Here is a 21,868-nt window from a genome sequence, read left to right on the forward strand (position 1 = left end):
ATTCACAATAATTCTAGAAGACAGTGAGCATACTTTGAAGAGTTTGATGCTGTGATTGTTGCCACTATACTTTTTCCCTGCGACCGGAATTTACCTCGAATGCGGAAGTACTGAGTGCATGGAGTCCATTTCTCCATGTATGACTGTGTATGTAATGGAAAACAAAATATTTGCAGCTAAATTGCAACAATTTGGTTTTCTAGGGACTTTAAGTTGTGAATATAATGTATATTTCACTGCATGTGCTGTGCATCACATTTTGCTTCCTGTCGGGTTTTTAACTTTTTATTTTCACATAGCAGGGTGTCTGCAAGTGCATAGCGCAAAACGGTTTTTGTTTCAGTTCATGAGATACACTTTTGTATGTGGGGTTTGTATTCTTGCTCTTGCTACTCCCATGTCCAAATAAATATTTCAGTAAATTTCATGTACATGAAGTATGTCCGGCGGCACGATGGATGACTGGCTAGCACGTGTCTCCCAGTACTGAGGACGCAAGATCGAGTCCAGGCTTCAGCCTTCCTGAGTGGAGTTTGCATGTTCTCCCCGTGCTCGCATGGGTCTTCTCTGGGTACTCCGGTCTCCTCCCACATTCCAAAGACATGCATGGCAGGTTAATTGGGCGCTCCAAATTGTCCCTAGGTGTGAGTGTTTGTTTGTGTCTGTGTGCCGTGTAATTGGCTGGCAACCAGTAAAGGGTGCACCCCGCCTACTGCCCGAAGTCTGCTGGGATAGGTTCCAGCACCCCAGCGACCCTTGTGAGGAATAAGCGGTTAAGAAAATGGATGGATGGATGAAGTATGTCCATCAACCCAGTGTGACAACAGAATAGAAAACAAGTAGCTGTATAGATGGGTCAATGCGCTGGATTGTTGTATTTCAACTTACAGAATTGTGATGCAGACCAATTGTGTGCTATAACATAATACTCTGATTATAAATAGTATAGTAGTATAATATAATACAAAATACTAATTGTATATAATTAGTAATTACACACAAAAACACTTCTCAGCTTAACTGGACTTTTATTTAGGCATAGGCATAGTATACATTTGATTTCCTGTAAAATCTCACAAATAATGGAAACATTCTTGTGTCCTAATGCATTGTATTTGGAAAATCAAAAGAGAAAAAGTTGCGCACCCTTGTACCAAGTGTAGTAAAATAAAGCCCTGCGACGGGCATCATATCTAATGGAAATTTAATTTGTTTATAAGTAACTGCATGTTCAATTCACCATAAACAGCAATATGTATAAGCAAAAAAGTACATAGTGCATTTTATAATAAAGGAAGTATGTGTATCCGTGTGTATGTGTGTGGTGTGGGGCGGGGGGAGGGGGGGCAGTTCACCAGGAGCCAGTAAAGGTCAAACATCTTTTAAAACATTGTAACATTGAAATCATATTTTGTTGCATGAATTTACTTGTTCTTTCCCGACACCAATGCACCAAACTCTTGGATGGTTAGTTGTTTGTTCATGTACTGCTGAAGCTGATGATTTGTGATATGCCCAAGACTCAAAGCATCATCAATGGAGAATTTTTTCCCTGATTTCCTATCATGGAGTACAGATGATTCTCCCTTGGGACCCTTGAGTGTGATCTCCTCCCAATCACACTCCTGGCTTTGCAGGTTGACAAACATCTTCCAGTCGATCAGCCCCAGCTTAAATGCTTCCTCCGGTCGCATTTCTTTTCCTGTGTCTGGGTCAATAACAACAATAGACCTTCGCAGATGGCTTTCTCTCTGTTCTCTCTTCGTTCTAACAGCTGACAGATTCTTTTGTAGCCTCTCTATCTCCTCGTCTTTTTTGATAGTTATGCCTCTGAGCTCTGCAAGTTCTCTCTGTAGCGACTCAAGCCTCAACTCCAGGTTCTTTCCATCTTCTCTTGGCGCAGACTCGGTGATAAGTTGAGTCTCTTTGCTGGTGATCTCAATCTCAGAACGAAGCTTGCGAATTTCATTCTGAAGTCTTTGGTTTTCGTGCTGCAAACGACTACTTTCATCGCGGATGTAGTCCAGCTCCTTACTTGACTTGGTGTTGGAAAATTCTATCTCAGAGAGCCTGGAGGTGACAGTTACCAACTCTTGGTCAAGTTCTCTCTTTCTCCTCTTCTCCTCCTCCAGAGTTCTCTTCAGGTTCTCAATCTCAAGCTCAGCCTCTGGATCTTTCTCAACCTGTACCTTCTCTGTGCGAACAATTCTTTCTTTCACATCCATCTTCTCCAAGGTGACCTGCTGCTGGATCAGCGCATTCAGTTCTTTCTCAAGCAATATGCGTTTATGCCTCTCTTCATCCAACTGAAGTTTGAGAATAGAGTGTTCCTTCTCTTGTTGGGGATCCTGCTGCAGGACTACCTTTTGTTTGACAGTCACCTTCTCACGATTTTCCTTATCTCTCATCTCCAGCTCAGTAAGTCTGACCCGAAGCCTCTGGATCTCCAATTCAGCTTCACGTCTTGCCTTACGCTCACGCTCAAGTTCTTCCAACTGCATTTCCAAGTCAGCCTTCAGTCTTTGCAGTTGATAGAGTTCTGCTTTCAGATTATCCTTCTGTCTCTGCTCATTGTTAATGTTTTGTATGAAGGTTTCGCACTCTGATCGAAGCATAGCATCCTCTTCCATCTTGACCACTTCCTGCTGAACAAATTTCTCACGGACCTGAGACAGCTCTATCTTCTTCAGTCTGATCCTTTCCTCTTGTGATGACCTTTCTCTCTCAAGTTCGAGACGTTTCGACTGTTCATCGGCCAATTTTCTTTTAAGGATCTCAACCTCCTCCTTAGTTTTTGGATCCTCTCTGTACTGGAGCACTTCATTGACAACCTCTTTTGTCTGTACTTGAGGTTTCATGTCTTTCCATCTTTGAATTTCATCATTAAGTTGGCGGATCTCCATCTCAGATTTCTCAGTCTGGTGAGTTTTGTCAACAATTTCATTACGAAGTCTCTCAAGTTCTCTTTCAGTCTGTGGATCTGTCTTGTACTTGATGACCTCTTTGATGATCTCCTTGACCTCCACTAGAGGTCCCCTGTTCTTGAGCATGTTCAGCTCATCCTGCAGAGACCTAAGCTGCATTTCTGCATCTTTATAGCGCCTCTGCTGCTCGACAAGTTCAAGTCGCAGATTGGCCACCTCATTCTCGGCCTTGGGGTCAGGGCGGACAATTTCCCGCATCTTCTCTTGGATCACAACCTTGGACTTTTCCTCTTCTAGACTAGCAATTTTCCTTTGGAGGTCAGTTCTTTCTCTCTGGGAAGATCTCCGCTTGGTCTTCTCATCTTCATATTGCCTCCTAAAGTTTTCCACCTCTCTTTCCAGGTTAATGTCTTTCTCTACTTTAAGCACCTCCTTAACGAAAATCTTCTCCTCTGCCATTGATTTCTCCTTCTCCAGCCTACGAAGTTTCTCTTGAAGGAATTTTAATTCATCCTCCAGTTGCTTCCTTCCGTCTGTTTCTTTTTGTCTCCTGTTTAAGAGAACTTTGTATTCTGTTTCAAGTTGTGGATCATTTTGTACTTTTATGACCTCCTCTTCTTTAATAACTTCATGCTCTTTATTCTTCTCTTCGGCCAGAATTGTCACTTGCTTTTGTATCTGAATAAGCTCATTGTCTTTAATCAACTTCTGCCTTCTGAGCTCATCCAACTCTTCCCGAAGCTTGCGCATCTCCTCTTCCTGACCACGGTCTCTTTCAATTCTGAGAACCTCCTTCACCATATATTGCTGTGCTCCTTCCTTGACTTCGGTCTCAAGACCGCGCAGTTTCAACTTCAGTACCTCGAGGTCATTGTCCAGAACATGGGTAAGACGACGTTCCTCTGAAAGCTTCTGTTGAACCTTGTACAATTCCTCATCTAGCTGAGGATCGGGAACTTTTTTTATTAGCTCCTTCTTGACAATAGTATCCTGAGGTTTCTGTCCTTCTAGGACATATATGTCAGTTTGGATTATCTCAATTTCTTTCTCTAACTGCTCTCTCCTCTGGATTTCATCTTGCAACTGCTTCTTAATTCTCCAAAGCTCCCCTCCTGGGGCAGCGGCATTAACTGATTGGAGACTTTTAGACTGGATCACAGCAATATCTGGTTGCTATAGAGGAAAAATTGTACAGCAATATTTTACAAATGCTGATCATGATTATGATAGTACTTATGTTTGTGATGCAGAAATTCACCTGGTTGAGGAGGCCGTGCGTGTACTCGAGATTTGATAGTCTTAGTTTGTTTAGAGCATTCACCTCAGTATATTTGGCCTCAATAGCAGCTTCCTGCAAAGGGAGAAATACGTTATCAGAATAAATACATATATATGAGACCCCCCCCCCCGTCTCAGACAGATACTTATGTCAACACCCTAGTTGGGAATCCCTGTACCATCATCCACACATACATTATAGTGTTTGATTAACAAACAAACATTGGCAATGTGCCCCACCTCTGCTTTGACTACCAGTGCAGGTGATTCCGTTCGGCTCCGCTTGTATGTCTGAGGTACAAGTCCATCATCAAGGTCTAGTATGGATCTAAACTTCTCAGTTTGGCCTTCATAGTCCTACAAAGAGCAATCAAAAAGATTCACCCCATCAACATAATGAATTTTATTTATGTAAGCTATGACTGGTGTGAACAAATCTCTTACTTTGATAGCTTGCTGGTAGAGTCGACTATTTTTGGAAAGATTGTTCATTTCAGGCTCCTTTCTTGCAATTTCAGAGAGCAAGTTCTACAGACAAGAGAGTAGCATAGTAAATCATACTAATGTAATCTTGCTCTACAAATGAAAGATGTAGAGCAAGGTTTTGTTTTATCATAGTAAGCAAATTGCACTCACCCTCTGATTCTTGAGTTTATTCTCCAGTTGCTTTATGTCATCAGTTTCAGATGGGTCATAGTTTGGAATACGAGCAAGCCAGTTATTCATATTGTTATAGTCAGTGTGATAATTGTTGTATGACATCTTAGCCCTCTGCAAACTTTGAGACCTGTGACATAGTGTAAAGGAAAGCACAAGAACTATGGTTCATTGTTTGGATGTCTGGATTGTCTTTCTCATCAGGACCCTCTGACCTGGCATCAATCTGATTGTTCAGGATGTTGAAGCGCTTGTTTAGCTTCTGGACATCAGCTTCCTGCCTGTCAATGTCAGGGCAATGCTCTCGGAATTTTATGGCCATTTGGTCAGCGCCGTTTTTGGCCAAACGCAGGTTCTGCTCAGTCTCATTGAGCACTGACCTCTTGGACCTTAGGTCTGAGGCAATTTCCTGTCAGTGTAGACAGGGAGACAGTAGGTTGAGAGTTAGCTTCAGAAAAGGACAATAAACAAACAATTACCTCTGTTGGAAAGTGAAAAATTGAAATTTAAATCGGAAAAAGATGGAGACACATATTTGATAAAATCATATTATATATATATATATATATATATATATATATAATTTCGCCTATTAATTTGAAACACAAACTCATCTGCATGGTATTTCTAGCATGTGTATAAAGTCTTTGGCACACACATGACCAGACAAGATAAAAATGCAAATAGGTAACACTGTATCTTATCTTTCTTATCCGGGCTTTAACAATACATCACAGGTAATGCCTTGTAAAATGGGGACTTAATCTTACTGCAAGCTCACGCTGAGTTTTTTCTAATGAGGACATGTCAGAAGGAGCAATATCCTCTCTGGCCAGCCTGTTCTCATAGCTGGACAGTAAAGTCATTCCATTTTGAAGTGAGGCCTCCAGCTGGTTGGAATTCTTCATTCTAAATAAAGCAGGATTTAATTGTTAGTTAGTGAAATTTAAACAGATTGAGTTGACTGAAAATAAAAACATCAACAGTACTGCTATAGTAGGTGAGATAGTGTTAAATTATCAAGTGTCATACTTTTCCTGTGAGCACTGTAGAAGCTGCTCTAAGTAGTTGTACTTCTTGTTGACGTCATCTGCTTTACTGTGAAGGTGAGGAGCACTGGCAGATGTCGGGTTTGAAACCAAAAAGTTCTTTGCTTCTTGTATTTTGGCGGTCTTTTCTGGATCAATTCTATGAACTGCTATTTCAATATCCTGGAGAAAATGTATGAGTTATAACTTATATAAATTGTGAATTATTTTTGGTTAGAATGGATAAAAACAACAATTATATTTCAGTAATTACCCTCAAATCCTGCATGCGATCGCCACTCTCCTGCAGTGGCTTCTTCAGCTCCAGTGGTGGGCGCATTCGAGCTTGAATGGCCCTCTCTTGTATGTCCATTTGTCTGGCAACCTTATCTAGTTCAGCCATCAACTGGCGGCATTGTTGCTCTTGTTTGTCTGATGACACAAAATTATAATATTATATGTTGACTATTATTTTGTTTGTTGTTTCGACTGAATTGCATCATGCTAGTTTGGTTACTGTATTTACCGGTAGTTACATTAGGTGAAAAAGTATATCAGTATTTATTCACTTATTCATTTTATGCCACTTATCCTGTTAAAAGTCAAATGCAGCTCTTGCCAAACAATTGTGAACGTTCATCCAAAGAAATCCATACCATAATTCACAGGTTAATGACCACCATTAAGCTACAGCACTGGTGGACATTCAGCTACGGTGGGTCGAAGACAAAGAAAAGTGGGTTCGTAGGCAGAAAGAGAAGATTAAAGCACAGAGCTTAGAATTGATCGATCTTTGAATGTTGGTACACTGACAGGAAAAGCAAGGGAGTTGACATGATAATGATGAAGAGAAAGCTAGACAACTATTGTGTGTCCAGGAGACCAGGTAGAGAGGCAGTAAGGCTAGAAGCTTAGGGGCAGGGTTCACCTTTTTTTGTCATGTAGATGGGAAGCGAAATGGAGTAGGGGTTAAAGGAAGAGTAAGATATCCTGGAGGTGAAAAGATTGTCAGATTGAGTGATGAAAATAGGGTGTTGTTTTTAATTTAATTAAATGCTAAATGGACAGCTTTTTATATAGCGCTTTATAGTGCCCAAAGCGCTTTACAAAGCCTCACATTCACCCATTCACACACGCACATTCATACATCAGTGGTCGGCTGCTGCCATGCAGGGCGCTGCCAGGTCCACTGGGAGCAAATTGGGTTTCAGTGTGTTGTTCAAGGACACTTCGGCATGGTCACAAGGGGCTGAGGATCGAACCCACAACCTCACGGTTGGGAGACGACCACTCTATGACTGAGCCATGTCACCCAAGATTTTTTAATGTCACCTCCCTGACCGTGTGGCACATGGTCGTGGGGTTTTGTTGTCACGCCTGCAAAATCAGGTGAAGAAGGCATCTCCAAGTGCCTACCACATTCCCATCTTCTTGAGGTTCCTTTTACTGTAAATATACTTTGACAATCTCCTGCATGAACTCCAACGAGTCCTTCTGCCACCTCACTATATGCTGAATTGAAAAAGAATGAGCTAGTGAACCATATAGAACATCATTCCACTTGCTCTCAGTTTGATGCAGTGCAATTCACTGACCATTATAATCTTTGTGAAGGAATAATGTTTGGATCTTATTAGATATTGTATTACAATGTTACTGGTGATATGTTTCCTTGTCAGTATATGGGAAGCTGATCCTAAAATTAGTGTGGCACGTGCTATGAGATACATGATGAAAGATGCAAAGTAAGTGTCAGCTTTACCTGCGCCGCCACTGGATTTTTTCAGCTCATCAAAGCGCTTCAGTAGTCCTGCTTTGCTGTCTCCCATCTTTTGCTTGAGAGCATTCTGCTGTCCGGCCAGGCTGTTAACACACAACATTGCAATGGTTTCAGCTTTATATGGGCATTACAGGTTACATTATGAATTTGTAAAACTATACCAACTCACTTGTCAGCGAGGGCCACTGCCTCAATGTCTGTGGGGGGAATAATGAAACAGACAGCTGGAGCAGAGAATTTTTGTCCAGCTGCGTCCTTCACGTCCCACTTGCTTCCATTGTTGCGAAGCAGACTGTATTTGTTCCCACGCACAATTTGCCCCTGCACCAGCCAAAAAGTATGTCATTCAAAACAAGTCAGGTTTAAAAAAAATAAATAAATAAAAAATCACAATAATTGAAAACGAAAATATCAAAATAATTGATGAAGAGAAAAATATTTAAGAAAAAAATATTGTATATATCTTAAATTAAATTTAGAGAAAAAAAGACTAAAAGAGAAAAAAATAATAATCGCAAGCTAAAAATACAACTTTGAGGCAGGAATATTTAACCACCATTTGAGGGGTACTGGAAAAACTTGGCTGTTTCTCAACACTAAGAAAACAATAAGAAGACAACTATATACAGATAGTAGAGGCAAAGTGAAATAATAAATAATACTAAAAAAATACATTGTGTCAAAATTAGCTGTCCATTTAGTGTCAAGAGTACCACAACAGACCCTTCCAGTGTGACGTCACGTTTAAATGCGTCCCTTGCGGTGGAGGGCAGCGCGTCAATGCGAGTGAATTAGAAAACAATCAGTGTGAGCTAGAAAATAGGTCAAACAGTTGATAAATCAGCGAGCAATGCTATGGTGAACTTGTGCGCGGCCGACGGATGCTCTAATGGCTCAAAGAGAGATGAGATCGTTCTTTCGGCTGCTGGCAGCGATTCTAAACCAGACGGAAGGCAGTGAGGAGTGAAAGACGATCACGGTAGCTAGCGCAAAACTACGACACAACTGCTCTTCACCCACAAAAAGTACGAGGATATGCTCAGATCATTTTATATCAGGTAGTTTTTCTCCTTTTCATATACAGTGGGTCATAACATTAACCTCTGATTTAAAATCGAGGCAGACGTGATGAATGTGCCATATTATCTTTAGTGAAACAATTATTCATACTTCTTTGCATAAGTATTCAAGTAATTTAAAAGTTAACGATTTAACCCGATTATCACAATTAACAGTTTAACTCGGGCTTGATTTCTGCTGAGGAATGTGTAGGAAATGTGTGGTCTGTTTGTTAGCAGCTAGTAAGCTAAGATAGCTCGAAGACTTCGATATACAGCAAGACGAGTATATCCGGACACAAACGATTTCATGAATGACAATTTACACCATGAAAGTAGTGATCGACATACTGTTTCAACTAAAAACAACATAGGCCTACCTAAGGCTTCCATTTTCACTTTGCCAACCAACAAACTCAATTTTTTTTTGTAGCTAGTGGGTCAAAAAAGGCTGGTTTCAATGATTTGCAGTAATGTAATGTCCTACTCGGGATGTTTTTTGTGACACGACATATTTCCCACCTTTTAATGAAAACGCTCAACGAAAATCTAACTCTACATTCATTTGTTATGGGATGTTTGACCCCCGGGAGGTGCTGCGGGAGCTAAGCAGTGATGTCAGCTGGAAGGGTCTATACAAGTACTTTACACACACTCGGTGGCCAATCACGTTTATTCTCTACATAGTCATAGTTTATCATGAGGAAAACCCCATGCCTATTAATAATGGTCTGCTGAATTTTCAGCCAATTTGTAACAGACAAAATTTTACTTGTTGGCTTCACAAGAACTATAACCAGTACCTCATCTGTGTCGAAATCGCAAAGAGACTCAACGGGGAGAAGCTTTGAAGTGCTCTCTCGTCTGGATTTCAGAGGCAAAATTTGCAGACCACGCTTCTGAAGAGACTTGACCCGCTCATCAAAGTTATCCATGGCCTTGGATTGATCCTATACAGCCAAACAAATAACTCTTTCAGTATAGATGAGAGTAACATCTGAGCAGTCTTACAAGAAAAGCTTACATCCAGCTCTCTGATCAGACCCTCCATCTGGTACACATCCTTAAACTCGGGGTTGTACTTCTGTTTCACCTCTGTGTCCAGTCGCTTCAACAGGTCCTGGGTGTCACGTGCGTCCTTGCGATACTAATCACACACACATGCACACATTTTACCCGTTTGAATGTCTGTGTGTGCGTGCAGAACCCAGTGTTGTTCAAATGTCTAACCTTGTGGTACTCGTCCATGTGTTTCAGGTGATTTTCCTCACAAATGAGCAGATTCAGGTACTCCTTCCAGTCAGCATGCACCGCCTCCATATGAGCCTGGTGGAAAGTGTGCAAGTAATTGTTTGAAAAAGTCCAGCAATGATAGACAGATACAGTATTTTTTTCCCCAAACAGTACACGTGCATATATGTCCATTAGATACAGGGAGGATATATTTTTTAACCGTAAAATCATTCTTTTAAATTAAAAGATTACTGGTTCTAGAAAAAAAAAAAGTGACAATATCTATCAACATATTTGTACCTATATCTTTTCTTCTTTTGTTATTATTATTGCCTTTGCTCTTTGTCTCAAATTCAATGAGGCATGTGGGGGCTGTTTTTAGATTAATTTACAAATTTACCTAACAATAACAACAAATAATTGTGTATAGTTACTGTATGTGGAGAAAAAAAAAAAATCAAAACAAAAAAAACATGTATGAGATACCTCAATAACATTTGCCCCTGGATGCTTTGATGCAATCAACTTTTCTCCATCTTCATTAAGCTTGGTGATTGTTCCCTCCTTGGATTCCAGACATTTGCCGATGAAGTTCTGTTAGGACAAGAGGGATGCTGACTATAATGAATGGACTACTGTATATATGTTTTGCTTCGATTAGAGCAGGTGCTGAAAATGGAAGAACGCATACTTTCATTCATACTGTAATTTGTTTTGAAAGGTCATCAATAGCTAGCTAGCTAGCTAGCTAGCTAGATAGATTCAAATCTGTTACCCATTTGATTGTCTGTCATCAGACAGATATTCCTATCTATCCATCAATGACATACTTTTACATTGTTGCTGGTATTGGGCTGAAAACCTTCAAGTTAAAACGTGATTCACATTTTTTCACAAATCTATACTATCGGTCAGTTCACACGTGTTACTGACCAGCCTCAAGTGTTGAAAATAGCTTGCTTCTTTAATAATGCAATATTAATGGTTGAACATACATGCCGTTTTTGAGTATACTGAAAAGCAATGATTTGAGGTACGAAGATTCCACCCAACACTAGCGATCCAGGACTGGGAAACCATAATCAATTCTCACTATTGTTTATCGTGTTTTCAGTGTGTGTGTACCTCGTACTGCCTCTGGCGGGCAGGATAATCTAGGTTGCTGTCACTCCAGTCGTAGTTGATTCTCTCATCAGCCTGCTGGTCCATCCAGTAAAGCTCATTGGTGCAGCGTTGCATGTAGTCACGCAGGCTCAGCAAGTGACGCCGGCGATCGCTGGAAAGGGCCTAAAGAGGGGCAAGTTAAAATAAATAAATAAATAAATAAATACAATAGAAACCAGGTTTTCTTGCACAGTATTTTTGGAAGTTCATGGACTAAATTCAACTCAAACACATTATGGCATAGAGCTACACAGATGTGATTTTCAAACTGATTGATTGTGATTACATTAATTGTATGATGATGTCGCAGGTTTTGCAGGAGAATGTTGTGTACAGTAAACACACAAACATGTAACAACAAGTACACATGAGCGGGGTAGTGTGTGACTTTAATTACCAGCAGTTTGTTGTACTTCATCTGGAGGCCACTGACATAGTCCTATAGAAATACAGATGAAACATGAGAGTATGCCATTTTGTTTACCTCCAATTGGGTTTGTGTTAATGTATTACTTATATTTTAGGTATTCATTCTAAAGCTTTGACCATGCAAAAAACACAAGATGTTTTTTTCTTCTACATACCCAATATAAATAATACAAATGGAATGTTAACTAATTTCTCCAAGCATTTTTATTTATTTATCAGTTTTCCATTACTTGCATACCTTTGTTTATTGCTTATTAATTATTTGTTTGTGTCTCTTTGTACCTTGTCACCACCAGCAGAAATGTGAGGAGCCAAAGCCTCCACCTCACTATGGAAGATGTTGTGCTCCTCCACATCATTCTCCACAGTTGGTAGGTCCTGGCCAAAGCCCTTGTTGCTCAGATTGTCCTAGGAAACCAGATACATGTTAAAAAAAAAAAAAATCTAACTTTACTCATGCACCTTGCTGCTACAGATTCAAAATTACCGATTTCATTATTTTGTTTCATCAATTAGACCATAAAGATCCCTGCATTTAACAACGTGTAATCATAATGTGCTTGTCTGGACTTGACTTCCAGTAAAACAAAACAAATCTACTGATATGGCGATTAAATAAATATATACCACATGATATAAAGTATATACACTAGGGATGTAACGATAAGGGCAATATCGTGATATTGTGATATTAAAACTGCCACAACATCGTCGTCGTCATGTTCACAATATTTAAAAGGAACACATCTGTTACAAAAAGTCAGGTTGATTTCCATTTGTGCAGTTCTAGCACCATCTAGTGGCTAGTTTATTAGTGCAATTTAATTTTCATTAGAGATGTTTTGGCCTTCTATGTTTAAAATCTATGCTAATTGTCAGATGAAGGGGAACCTAATTTGCTTGTGAAGCGATCAATGTGTGCTTGCATTACCAAGTAAGTGCCTCAATATTGTTATTAGAGATTGTGGGGGTTTATATGCATTGCTGTTATGTACAAAAGCATAATATTGTGCTTTTTTTAGTATGAGCTCTTTTTTTTTTTTTTTTTTTAACAATATTGTAATCTTTTTTAAATATCGCCAACCCCCAATATATCGTGATAATTATCGTATCGTGATAATATCGTATCGTGATGTTTGGATATCGTTACATCCCTAATATACACCACATGAAATAATATACATCATTAAGGATAAATCTCTACAAATGCAGTACGAAAGTTAGAGCCGATACATCTTCACACAGTTTGGCCCTTATTTGGTTTCTTTCAACAAAACTCCACGGTTGCTCGATTGTGTCCACAAGCGAATCGAACACTGGATGCATTATATATCCGCCTTCCTACCAGTTTCTCATCCATCATGTTGCCCCAGTTGATGGTGGGCACCCCCTCAGTGCGGATGAGTTGGTAGATGTGGCCATGGTCAAGTCTCAGCTTATTCACTCTCTCACGCAGCTGCCTCATGCTGTGTACATACGCACACGCGCATGCGTTCACACACGGACAAACTCAGTTATTTAGGATACAATGAAATGAAAAAGGCGCAGACTTATTTCTCACTCTTGTTCTATCATCTCTGCCTGAGGATGCTGAAGGCGCTTGGCATTGACAGCATCCTCATCCAGGCCTACGAGCAGGTCCAGAGAATTGAGGAGTCGCTTGTTGGTGTCCTCCTGATACAGTGGCTGCTTGCCCTCGTTGATCTTACTAACATCCTGCAGCAAAGAAAAGGAAGTCAGAGTGAAACATGATGCATATATAACCTGTATTCCTCTCCTCTTCTGTGTTATGCTCAATTACTATCACTTCAATATCTCTTGTGACTGAGCAAGACTTGATTCAAAACTCGCTTAATTTTTTTTTCGCCACAGTAATTGGGACTTGCTTGAAACCTGAAGCTTCAAACTTGAGATTTACTTGTGACACAAATCGCTGGCATTTTGGGGTCTCTGAAAAGTGATGATTTTGGTAGAAGGTTAGCAATATGTGACTTACTTACCTCTGCCCTGTATATTGAATTTATGTTGAGTTCTGTTTGTTTGTTTGTTTGTTTGTTTGTTTTTTTCTGCAGCGTGTATGAGCATTCATCTGCACAGAGATATTTTAAGGGGTGGTCCAAAAAAGATCATCTGTCCTCCTCAGTTCCATTAGTGGAAAAAAAAAAATAAATACTTTACAAATACACTATTAGCATTTATTAACATGTTAAAAACCAAAAATATGAAATTTGAAGTTTAAAGGGACACTTGACTCCTTGAACAATTTTCAGCAGTGAAAAGTTAATATTTTGACCAGAATGAATTTGGTAACTTCATTATTTTTCATGTACAATGAATACCTTTAAAAAGTATTTTTTTCTACTTGCTGTCGACTGATGATGACATCACCTGTGCTGAGAAAGTAGGTAACAGCCAACCATGGCTCACCTGTTTTCTGGGTTTGGTCAGTAAACTGAGCCATGATTGGTCGTTACCTACATCCTCAGCACAGGTGATGTCATCATCAGAAAAAAATACTTTTTAAAGGTATTAATTGCATATTAAAAGCAAAGTTAAAAAAATTACTTATATCAAATAAGAGCATGAAAATTGTATATATGAGTATGAGTATATGATTTATAAATGTATTATGGTATATGTCTAGGAATTTCATGTACATATGTTGCTGGATAATGCACGCATGTCCAAGTGCACTTGTATTCATAACTAGGTTTACGCATTTTATTTTTAAAAATATTAACCTAGTATTGTATTAATAATGAAATAAGTTTAAATATATAATGTATAAGGGGGAGGACTAGATAAGTTTTTTAACTTCTTCCTACTCCCTTCTGAACATGTAAACTGTGATGATTTTATGGTTTTGTTTTTTTTCGTTTCTTCTTTTTTAATTTTTGTTTCTCTGCTGTTTGTTTGTATGTTTATATGTTCAATAAACCAAATCAAATTAAAAAAAAAAATCAAAAATCAAAATTGTACATGAAAAATAATGAAGTTAACACATTAATTATTGACAAAATATTAACTTTTTACCCCTGAAAATGGCCCAATGAGTCAAGTATCCCTTTAATTAAGCAAAATTTGGTTGGATTCCGTTTTTTTATTATACTTATTACAATATTATGAATGATTATTATAATTAATCTCTGTATTGAAAGATGTCTGTCAATGTGTTAAGACTTCCGTACCTTGTTGAGGTTCTCCTCCACATCATAGATGTTCTTCTCCACTTTATCGGCATTCCTCTGCAGCTTCTCGATCAGAGCTGTCAACTCTGTCGAGTTAACACTAAAAGAAACAGCCAGAGTGAGAACATCACAATTATGAGAAACAAATTGCAATGCAATTTCAGAAGTACAACATTCAATGATTTGACAATTGTCTTTGCTGCATATACCAGCAAAAGCAGTGACATTCTTTAATGCCCAGTGGTCCAAACAATGATTCAGAAAAATATATAAAAATAAAAATAATAATTCACAGTTTCGCATGGTCAGGAAATTGTTTATTTTTGTGGTTATGGTTATACTATTGCCCCAGGAAATTATTTATCTCTTATTGTCAAAAATGTACAAGTGGCATAGACTTGAAAGGAGCCAGGGTACTTTAAAATACAACAACTCTCATTAATGTGCAATTTTACGATATGTTTACCTGTTACACGTTTAAGATAAGTTTGTATTTTGTCCATTACCTTGAACAGTGATATTTATTTAAGAAATGGCATAATACTTATTACCTTCCTTTTCAACATATCAACTTTGATTTCTATGATTTATTTTATTTATTTATTGTGTTTTTATTGTATGCTGCTTTTTAATGTATTGGTTTTATTGTTGTTGTTTTATGCTGTACCCATTGTAGCACGTTGAGATTTGATTTCAAATGTAAAGTACTCTACAAATAATATGTATTATTATTATAATTATGATGATGATGATGATGATGATGATGATGATGATGATGATGATTATTGGCATTGATTTAATTCACAATACCGGTAAACTAGAGTTGAGTCCCCTGCATTAATATGTAAAATCTGAGCTTCTTTTAATCAAGTTGGATGTCCACTCAAATTGCATAAACTACTAACATCTCATCTACCAACCTAACCCACTGTGAGTGAGTTGAGTAGGCTACTGCATGGACTTTCGCACACATTGCAATCATAGCAGTCAAAGTGATAGCACGCAAGGTGTGTCCGCTCAGAGATAGGAAGGAAGCAAAAAACCAGCTGGGCCTGTTTACTGTCAAGTGCTGTGCTGGTTTCATCTTCATCTCATAGGAATAATGTAAGAAACCAGAAAACACAACAGTTGTGCATTGTAACATGTAACATTTGAACTCACTGTGATTATTTTCAACCGGAGCAGCCTATAGCTCAATAGAACAGAATGGAGCTTTTACTAAATTAAAAAAAAAAAAAAAAAAAAAAAAAAAAAAAAAAAAAAAAAGTTGTGAGTCATTCGTTTGGTATTAATGTCCCGGAGGACAGAGGGTTGAGTAGAACAAGTATAGAAATGGCCAATTATTGGTAGATATATTAATGCTTATTCATGCCTTTAAAACTAGTTCATGTGTAAGGTTGAGGTTTAGCTAATTTCCAGTTTCAATAATGAAATGTTTGGTTTAAATAAAAAAACAAAACATTTGTAGAATCAGTGCCTTGGGTATAACAGCAAGTTTGAACAGCTAATCAACATAACTTGGCATGTGCATGTGTGTTTTTGACAGGTCATGTCTATGTGATTTTCTAACACTAGTCCACATTCATCCCCTCATGCACACAGCACAGCCACACCCACTCAGCCGCAGCATTAAACAAACCTTACATAACTGCATGCATGCTGCACAGTAACTTTAATTCCTTCATTGAGAACAAGTTTGGACTGGCTTGTGGCCTAATGTCTGACAATCTAACAGCAGCTGTTCTAATTAAAAAACAAAACAAAAAAAACAGCCCACCAGGTATTTGTCTCCTTCGAACACAAACCCACAATTGCAAACTTAATATTCTCAGTGACATTCTTAAACTGACAGGTCCTTGTGTAAGCCAACATGTGACTTTTATTTTGCATGCCTTTCGTTTTTACATATTAAACACACAAAAAAGAGCAATTGTAATAAATATGACAAACAGCAGAGTTGCACAGTTGGAACATTTGCAGGAAATGTCATGGTTTTCCTTCATGTTTCATCTCTAAACATGTCAAATGTTTCCTTGGTTGCTCACTTGAACTAATTTAAAGTTGTGCTGGTTCCTGGCACAAATGCATTGGAAACACACAATTCAGATGTTTCGATGGAGAAGAAGGGGAGGAGGGAGGGGGGTGCCCCTAATTGGGAACAGAAGGCTTAAATAGGCCTACTACAGTCATAGTGGGTGTGGTTGTTGTTGCGTTCGTCACAGTAAATCCTTCCACTAGCGCCTGGTCGCCGTGTGCTCATGTTGGGAGAGACAGCATACCTTATCTGGAGTTACATTTGACAAATTTTATCGAGAGGTTAGGCTATAAGAAATGAGTTTAACAGCATCTCGCGATAGCTCCTACATGCGAGGAAGGGGAATGCATTCATCTTAAAATAAATAAATAAATAAAATAAAAAATAAAATAAAGAGTTTAACAGGTCTAAACGGACTTAAAAGCAATACCAAATTTGTATATGCAACTGACAAATTGGATAGTCGAAAATGCATTTATAGGGTGTTCGAGCGCGTGTGTGCGTGTGAGCCAGGTGGATGGTACATGTCTATTTGTGTCCTTCTATTTTAAAAATGTCAATGTGAAATGTTTTAATGTGATTATATTTTAATTTTTTTATTTTTTTTTTGTGGGGGGGGGGGCTGCATTTGTCTAAAAGCCCTTCTAGGGACAGGCATGTGAATTTAGCATTAGCTACAAATGCATTAAGGAGATTGTTTTTCATTTGCTATGTTGTGGAATCTGTCCCAATTCAAATAAACATGAAATGAAATAAAATAAAACCCACAAATAAACATCTATTTTTCTTTCTCTCTCTGTTCAGCAAAAAAAATGAAACATTAAAAGCAACAAAAGCAGAGTGGGTGGAGTTGCATCACAGAAATGTATCACTGTCATTGGCAGTGGCAGCTGGCCAACAGAGGGCACTAGGGCGCCATCCTGTCACTCACCACTTTGAAATTAAATAAAAATATATTTCCAAATAGATGAATGTATTTCTGCGATTGGCTGGCAACCAGTCCAGGGTGTCCCCCGCCTACTGCCCAGAGCCAGCTGAGATAGGCGCCAGCACCCCCCGCGACCCTTGTGAGGAATAAGTGGTCAAGAAAATGGATGGATGGATGGATGGATGAATGTATTTTTGTCATAAGCAGAATAAATGGTAACGAAAGTTGTTTCATTTATTGTCTTATTTATTTTTTTACATTTTTAATTTGTATTTATTTATTTATTTATTTATTTATTTATTTTTAACCCAGAGAGTTTTGTTAAAAGTTGTACATGTGCAGTAGCTCCTCTTCACTCCAAGCGATAGGAGCATTTGGAACGCAGAATTCCTAAGCTCTGTACATCTTACCTCTGCAATTTTGCAGCTAAGTTTGCCATCATTGGTCATGCTGAAGTGACTTGGTGTTGTGCAATATTGTCTGTCGAGCCATACAGAGATAAAGTATACAACTACCTATGGCTTAATGCTTACTGTTAGCTACGGAGCCATACACACATTTATAGCTTTATGGTTTATTCTTGTCTGTGCATTAATATCAAGACAAACAGTTGGTATGCCATTGTACAATGGTGTTTGCATGTTGCAATTTTGTCACTATCATCACAAACACGCACAACAGCAACATAGGCAATGATGACATTAATTAATGATTACAACCTACGAAATTAAGCAACCACCCCAATGGTAGAATACATTTTACAATGCTTGTTTTCTTTGCATGACAGTCAGGGAAAACAACTGATAAAAAATATGACACTATCTTCTGTTATTCAGGTTTTTCTAGGAGCCCCCAACCCTCCATAAAATCTGCCGAATGACAAGGAGAATGACATTATTTTGAAGAACATCACTTTAACTCCAAGCAGTTGAGAGACTATGAATTTAAATAAAATAACTTTTTTGGGGGAGAAAACAATAATAAATTAATAAAAATAACTTCAGCTCCGCAAAGTTAGACAAAATGTCACTGCTTGCAGGAATCTATTGTGGAGGCTGAAAGAATTTCCGTCCACATTGTCTTTCAAAGGAGGTACAGCTGAATACCTATCAAACCAGTTAGGCTACTACAACTTTACAACATGAGTGCCACACCCTCACTTGAAAAGAGCACAAATCATGCAAACTAATGGGCTGGTATTTAACACGCACACCCACGTCTATGAAGGGGGATAATATTGTTTATGTTGCGTAAAATGCGCATACTGCATGCAAAACATATTTTGGAAATAGAAATAATAGGTTAAATTAAGCCAGGTCATGTGTAACAGTAACACGCAAATACATGAAATGAAATTGGTAAGGTGATATTTAAGTTGTAATTTTATTAAGTGGGTGTTTTGGGTGAAATGATATAACAGTACTGCACGGCTTGGTTATGATAAATGGAAGATAGTTCACACTTTACACCAACTATAACGAGTCACAGTGTAAATGCAAAAGGCAACTTACGTTTGTTTGACCGAGCTAACGATCTGACTTTTGCTGGATTTCTTTGACTTGTTCATGTTGACAGGTGACCTGTCGGCGGCTTCAAATCAAACGCCAATAGCAGCAAGTCGGCTCAGCGTCGGATGTCTTCCAGTGTTGCTCCACCGCTGCCCGCGCGTGAGTGCCAAATGTCAGCTGTGTCCACACACCCTTCACTATGTCGACGCTTCCCCTCCCACACTCGCCTGACCAGCTACACTGCGCTCATTACCCGGCGAAGCTACTTTTTGAGTTGACTTTTGTCGCTCCACACCTGTCTCGTTGACAGCCAGCAGCGAACAGGGCGGGGCTACATCCAGGCATTCAGCATGCACTGCGTTGCACTGGCTCAACCGGTCCAACTTGACATGGTCTTTTTGTGTGAATGCAAGGCACGTGGGCGTTATACATAAAGAATGTGACGAGAAGTGTAACGCATGCACCTACTACAGAATGCAATTGACTCTTAAACGAGTAGGGGAAGGCTTCTTGCTGCTCAGAACCTCCACAGTGGTTGCGTGGCTGTGCGTTTTTTTGCGACAACTCCTCCCCCTTTTCCTAATAGGCCTACACACATGAGTGAAGCAAACCGCACTGAAACACTCAAATGAACTTTTATATTCTTATTAAATGATAATTTTTGTATTTTATTTGCTACTAAGTACATTTATTAGGCTACTGTTGTCAAAATACAAGATTGTGATTAAAAATGTTTTAATAATTGTTTTTATAGTTTTTAATTTAATGATGCACGGTGGTCGAGTGGTTAGCACGTCTTCCTCCCAGTTCTGAGGACTCGGGTTCGAGTCCGGGCTCCGGCCTTCCTGGGTGGAGTTTGCATGTTCTCCCCGTGCCTGCATTGGTCTTCTCCGGGTACTCTGGTCTCTTCCCACATTCCAAAGACATGCATGGCAGGTTAATTGGGTGTTCTGAATTGTCCTTAGGTGTGCTTGTGAGTGTGGATGGTTGTTCGTCTCTGTGTGCCCTGCGATTGGCTGGCAACCAGTTCAGGGTGTCCCCCGCCTACTGCTCAGAGCTGGCTGAGATAGGCGCCAGCACCCCCCGCGATCCTTGTGAGGAATAAGCGGTCAAGAAAATGGATGGATGGATGGATAATTTAATGATTGACTATTTAAATTCAACTTATCAACTTTGTTGATGAAATGATGTTGCCCTTTTATGTCTTTGTATTTGTCCTGCTGTGTGTCCACAACCACAAAGATTGTGTTTTTATCCTCAGTGATAGCAGCTTGATTGATTGGAAGTTTGATTGTGTTCTGTCATCGCCAAACAAAAATCAATCAATCAATCAATCAATCAATCAATCAATCAATCAATCTACAAGTACTAACACAGCCAAAAATGCTGCAGCGTTGTATTCTAACCCACTCGCTGGTAGCAAGCTTTATGAATTTTGAGAAGCTTGGGTTACTTTTACCCAAATGTTGGGTTAATTAGTTTGAGTTTGACTTAGCAGAATTGAATATTGGATTTAAACAAGTTAAAGAGTTGAAGCTGGTCTTAATTTTTGTATAAACACAAATATGTAAGTGACTTTCTGTGATGACCCCTGAGAATGGAAAGTTGCTTCTTTTTCTTCGAAGATGTTGGCAATAAACTTGATATTATTTATAACCACTATATTGGCTACTTCGGTCGTCATTTTTATATAAACACAAATATGTAAGTGACTTGCTGTGGTGACCCCTGACAGTGGAAAGTTGTTTCTTCTTCTTAGAAAATGTTGGCAATAAACTTGACATTATTTATAATCACTATACTGGCTATTTGGGTCGTGGATTTCTTGGTAGCTTTAATTAACTCAGTTGTATGGATAGTGTTTCCCCCCTGGTGGATCAAAAGCTTGACCCAATGTCAAATATTCCCAATCCAATACACTAGGTGTAAGTAGCCCAGCACTGGCTCTGTCCCTTTAAGAACCAGCACTGGGTTACTATTTCGCCCAATTTGGGTTACTTTTGACCCAGCAGTTTTAAGAGTGTAGTTGCTGTGCTTATGTAGATTTTACAGGTGTACATTGTGTATTTTTATTTAAATGACTTTTTGGTTTGATTCACAACATTTGAAAGTAAATATTTGTATTTTATACTCCTAACTTTGCCAAAATTAGCTAAGTTCGGAGAAACAATATATTCCATGACCATTATCTTATTTTAAGGATTGTTAATTCAAGAATGATTTGTGTTGAAATCTGTAATTATGAATTGTGCCAGCCTAAAAGTATCAGCTGCTGAAAATTCGAATCTCCATCCATCCATCCATTTTCTTGACTGCTTATTCCTCACAAGGGTCGCGGGGGCTGCTGGCGCCTATCTCAGCTGGCTCTGGGTAGTAGGCGGGGGACACCCTGGACTGGTTGCCAGCAAATCGCAGGGCACACAGAGACGAACAACCATCCACACTCACAAACACACCTAGGGACAATTCGGAGCGCCCAATTAACCTGCCATGCATGTCTTTGGAATGTGGGAGGAGACCGGAGTACCCGGAGAAGACCCATGCGGGTACGGGGAGAACATGCAAACTCCACCCAGGAAGGTCCGAGCCTGGAGACCTCAGAACTGGGAAGCGGACGTGCTAACCACTCGACTACCGTGCCGCCCATCATCATTATTA

General features: G+C 39.1%; 1 protein-coding gene across 1 annotated transcript; it reads right to left on the minus strand.

The window, feature by feature from the left end:
* Window positions 1–1,008: 1,008 nt before the first annotated feature.
* ppl (periplakin) lies at window positions 1,009–19,484 on the minus strand. The gene is made up of 22 exons (XM_077533927.1): window positions 19,214–19,484; window positions 14,740–14,839; window positions 13,113–13,267; window positions 12,897–13,017; window positions 11,834–11,959; window positions 11,520–11,561; window positions 11,084–11,245; window positions 10,445–10,552; window positions 9,956–10,051; window positions 9,750–9,872; window positions 9,529–9,675; window positions 7,837–7,988; window positions 7,650–7,750; window positions 6,162–6,319; window positions 5,892–6,070; window positions 5,630–5,768; window positions 5,075–5,268; window positions 4,839–4,989; window positions 4,647–4,730; window positions 4,443–4,559; window positions 4,183–4,275; window positions 1,009–4,097 (listed from the first exon to the last, which is right to left on the minus strand). The coding sequence occupies exons 1-22, from the start codon at window positions 19,267–19,269 to the stop codon at window positions 1,425–1,427; spliced, it is 5,277 nt and encodes a 1,758-aa protein (XP_077390053.1). The 5' UTR covers window positions 19,270–19,484; the 3' UTR covers window positions 1,009–1,424.
* Window positions 19,485–21,868: the final 2,384 nt, after the last annotated feature.

This window comes from Festucalex cinctus, chromosome 1, assembly GCF_051991245.1.
Source record: "Festucalex cinctus isolate MCC-2025b chromosome 1, RoL_Fcin_1.0, whole genome shotgun sequence".
In the NCBI taxonomy this organism is placed as follows: domain Eukaryota; kingdom Metazoa; phylum Chordata; class Actinopteri; order Syngnathiformes; family Syngnathidae; genus Festucalex; species Festucalex cinctus.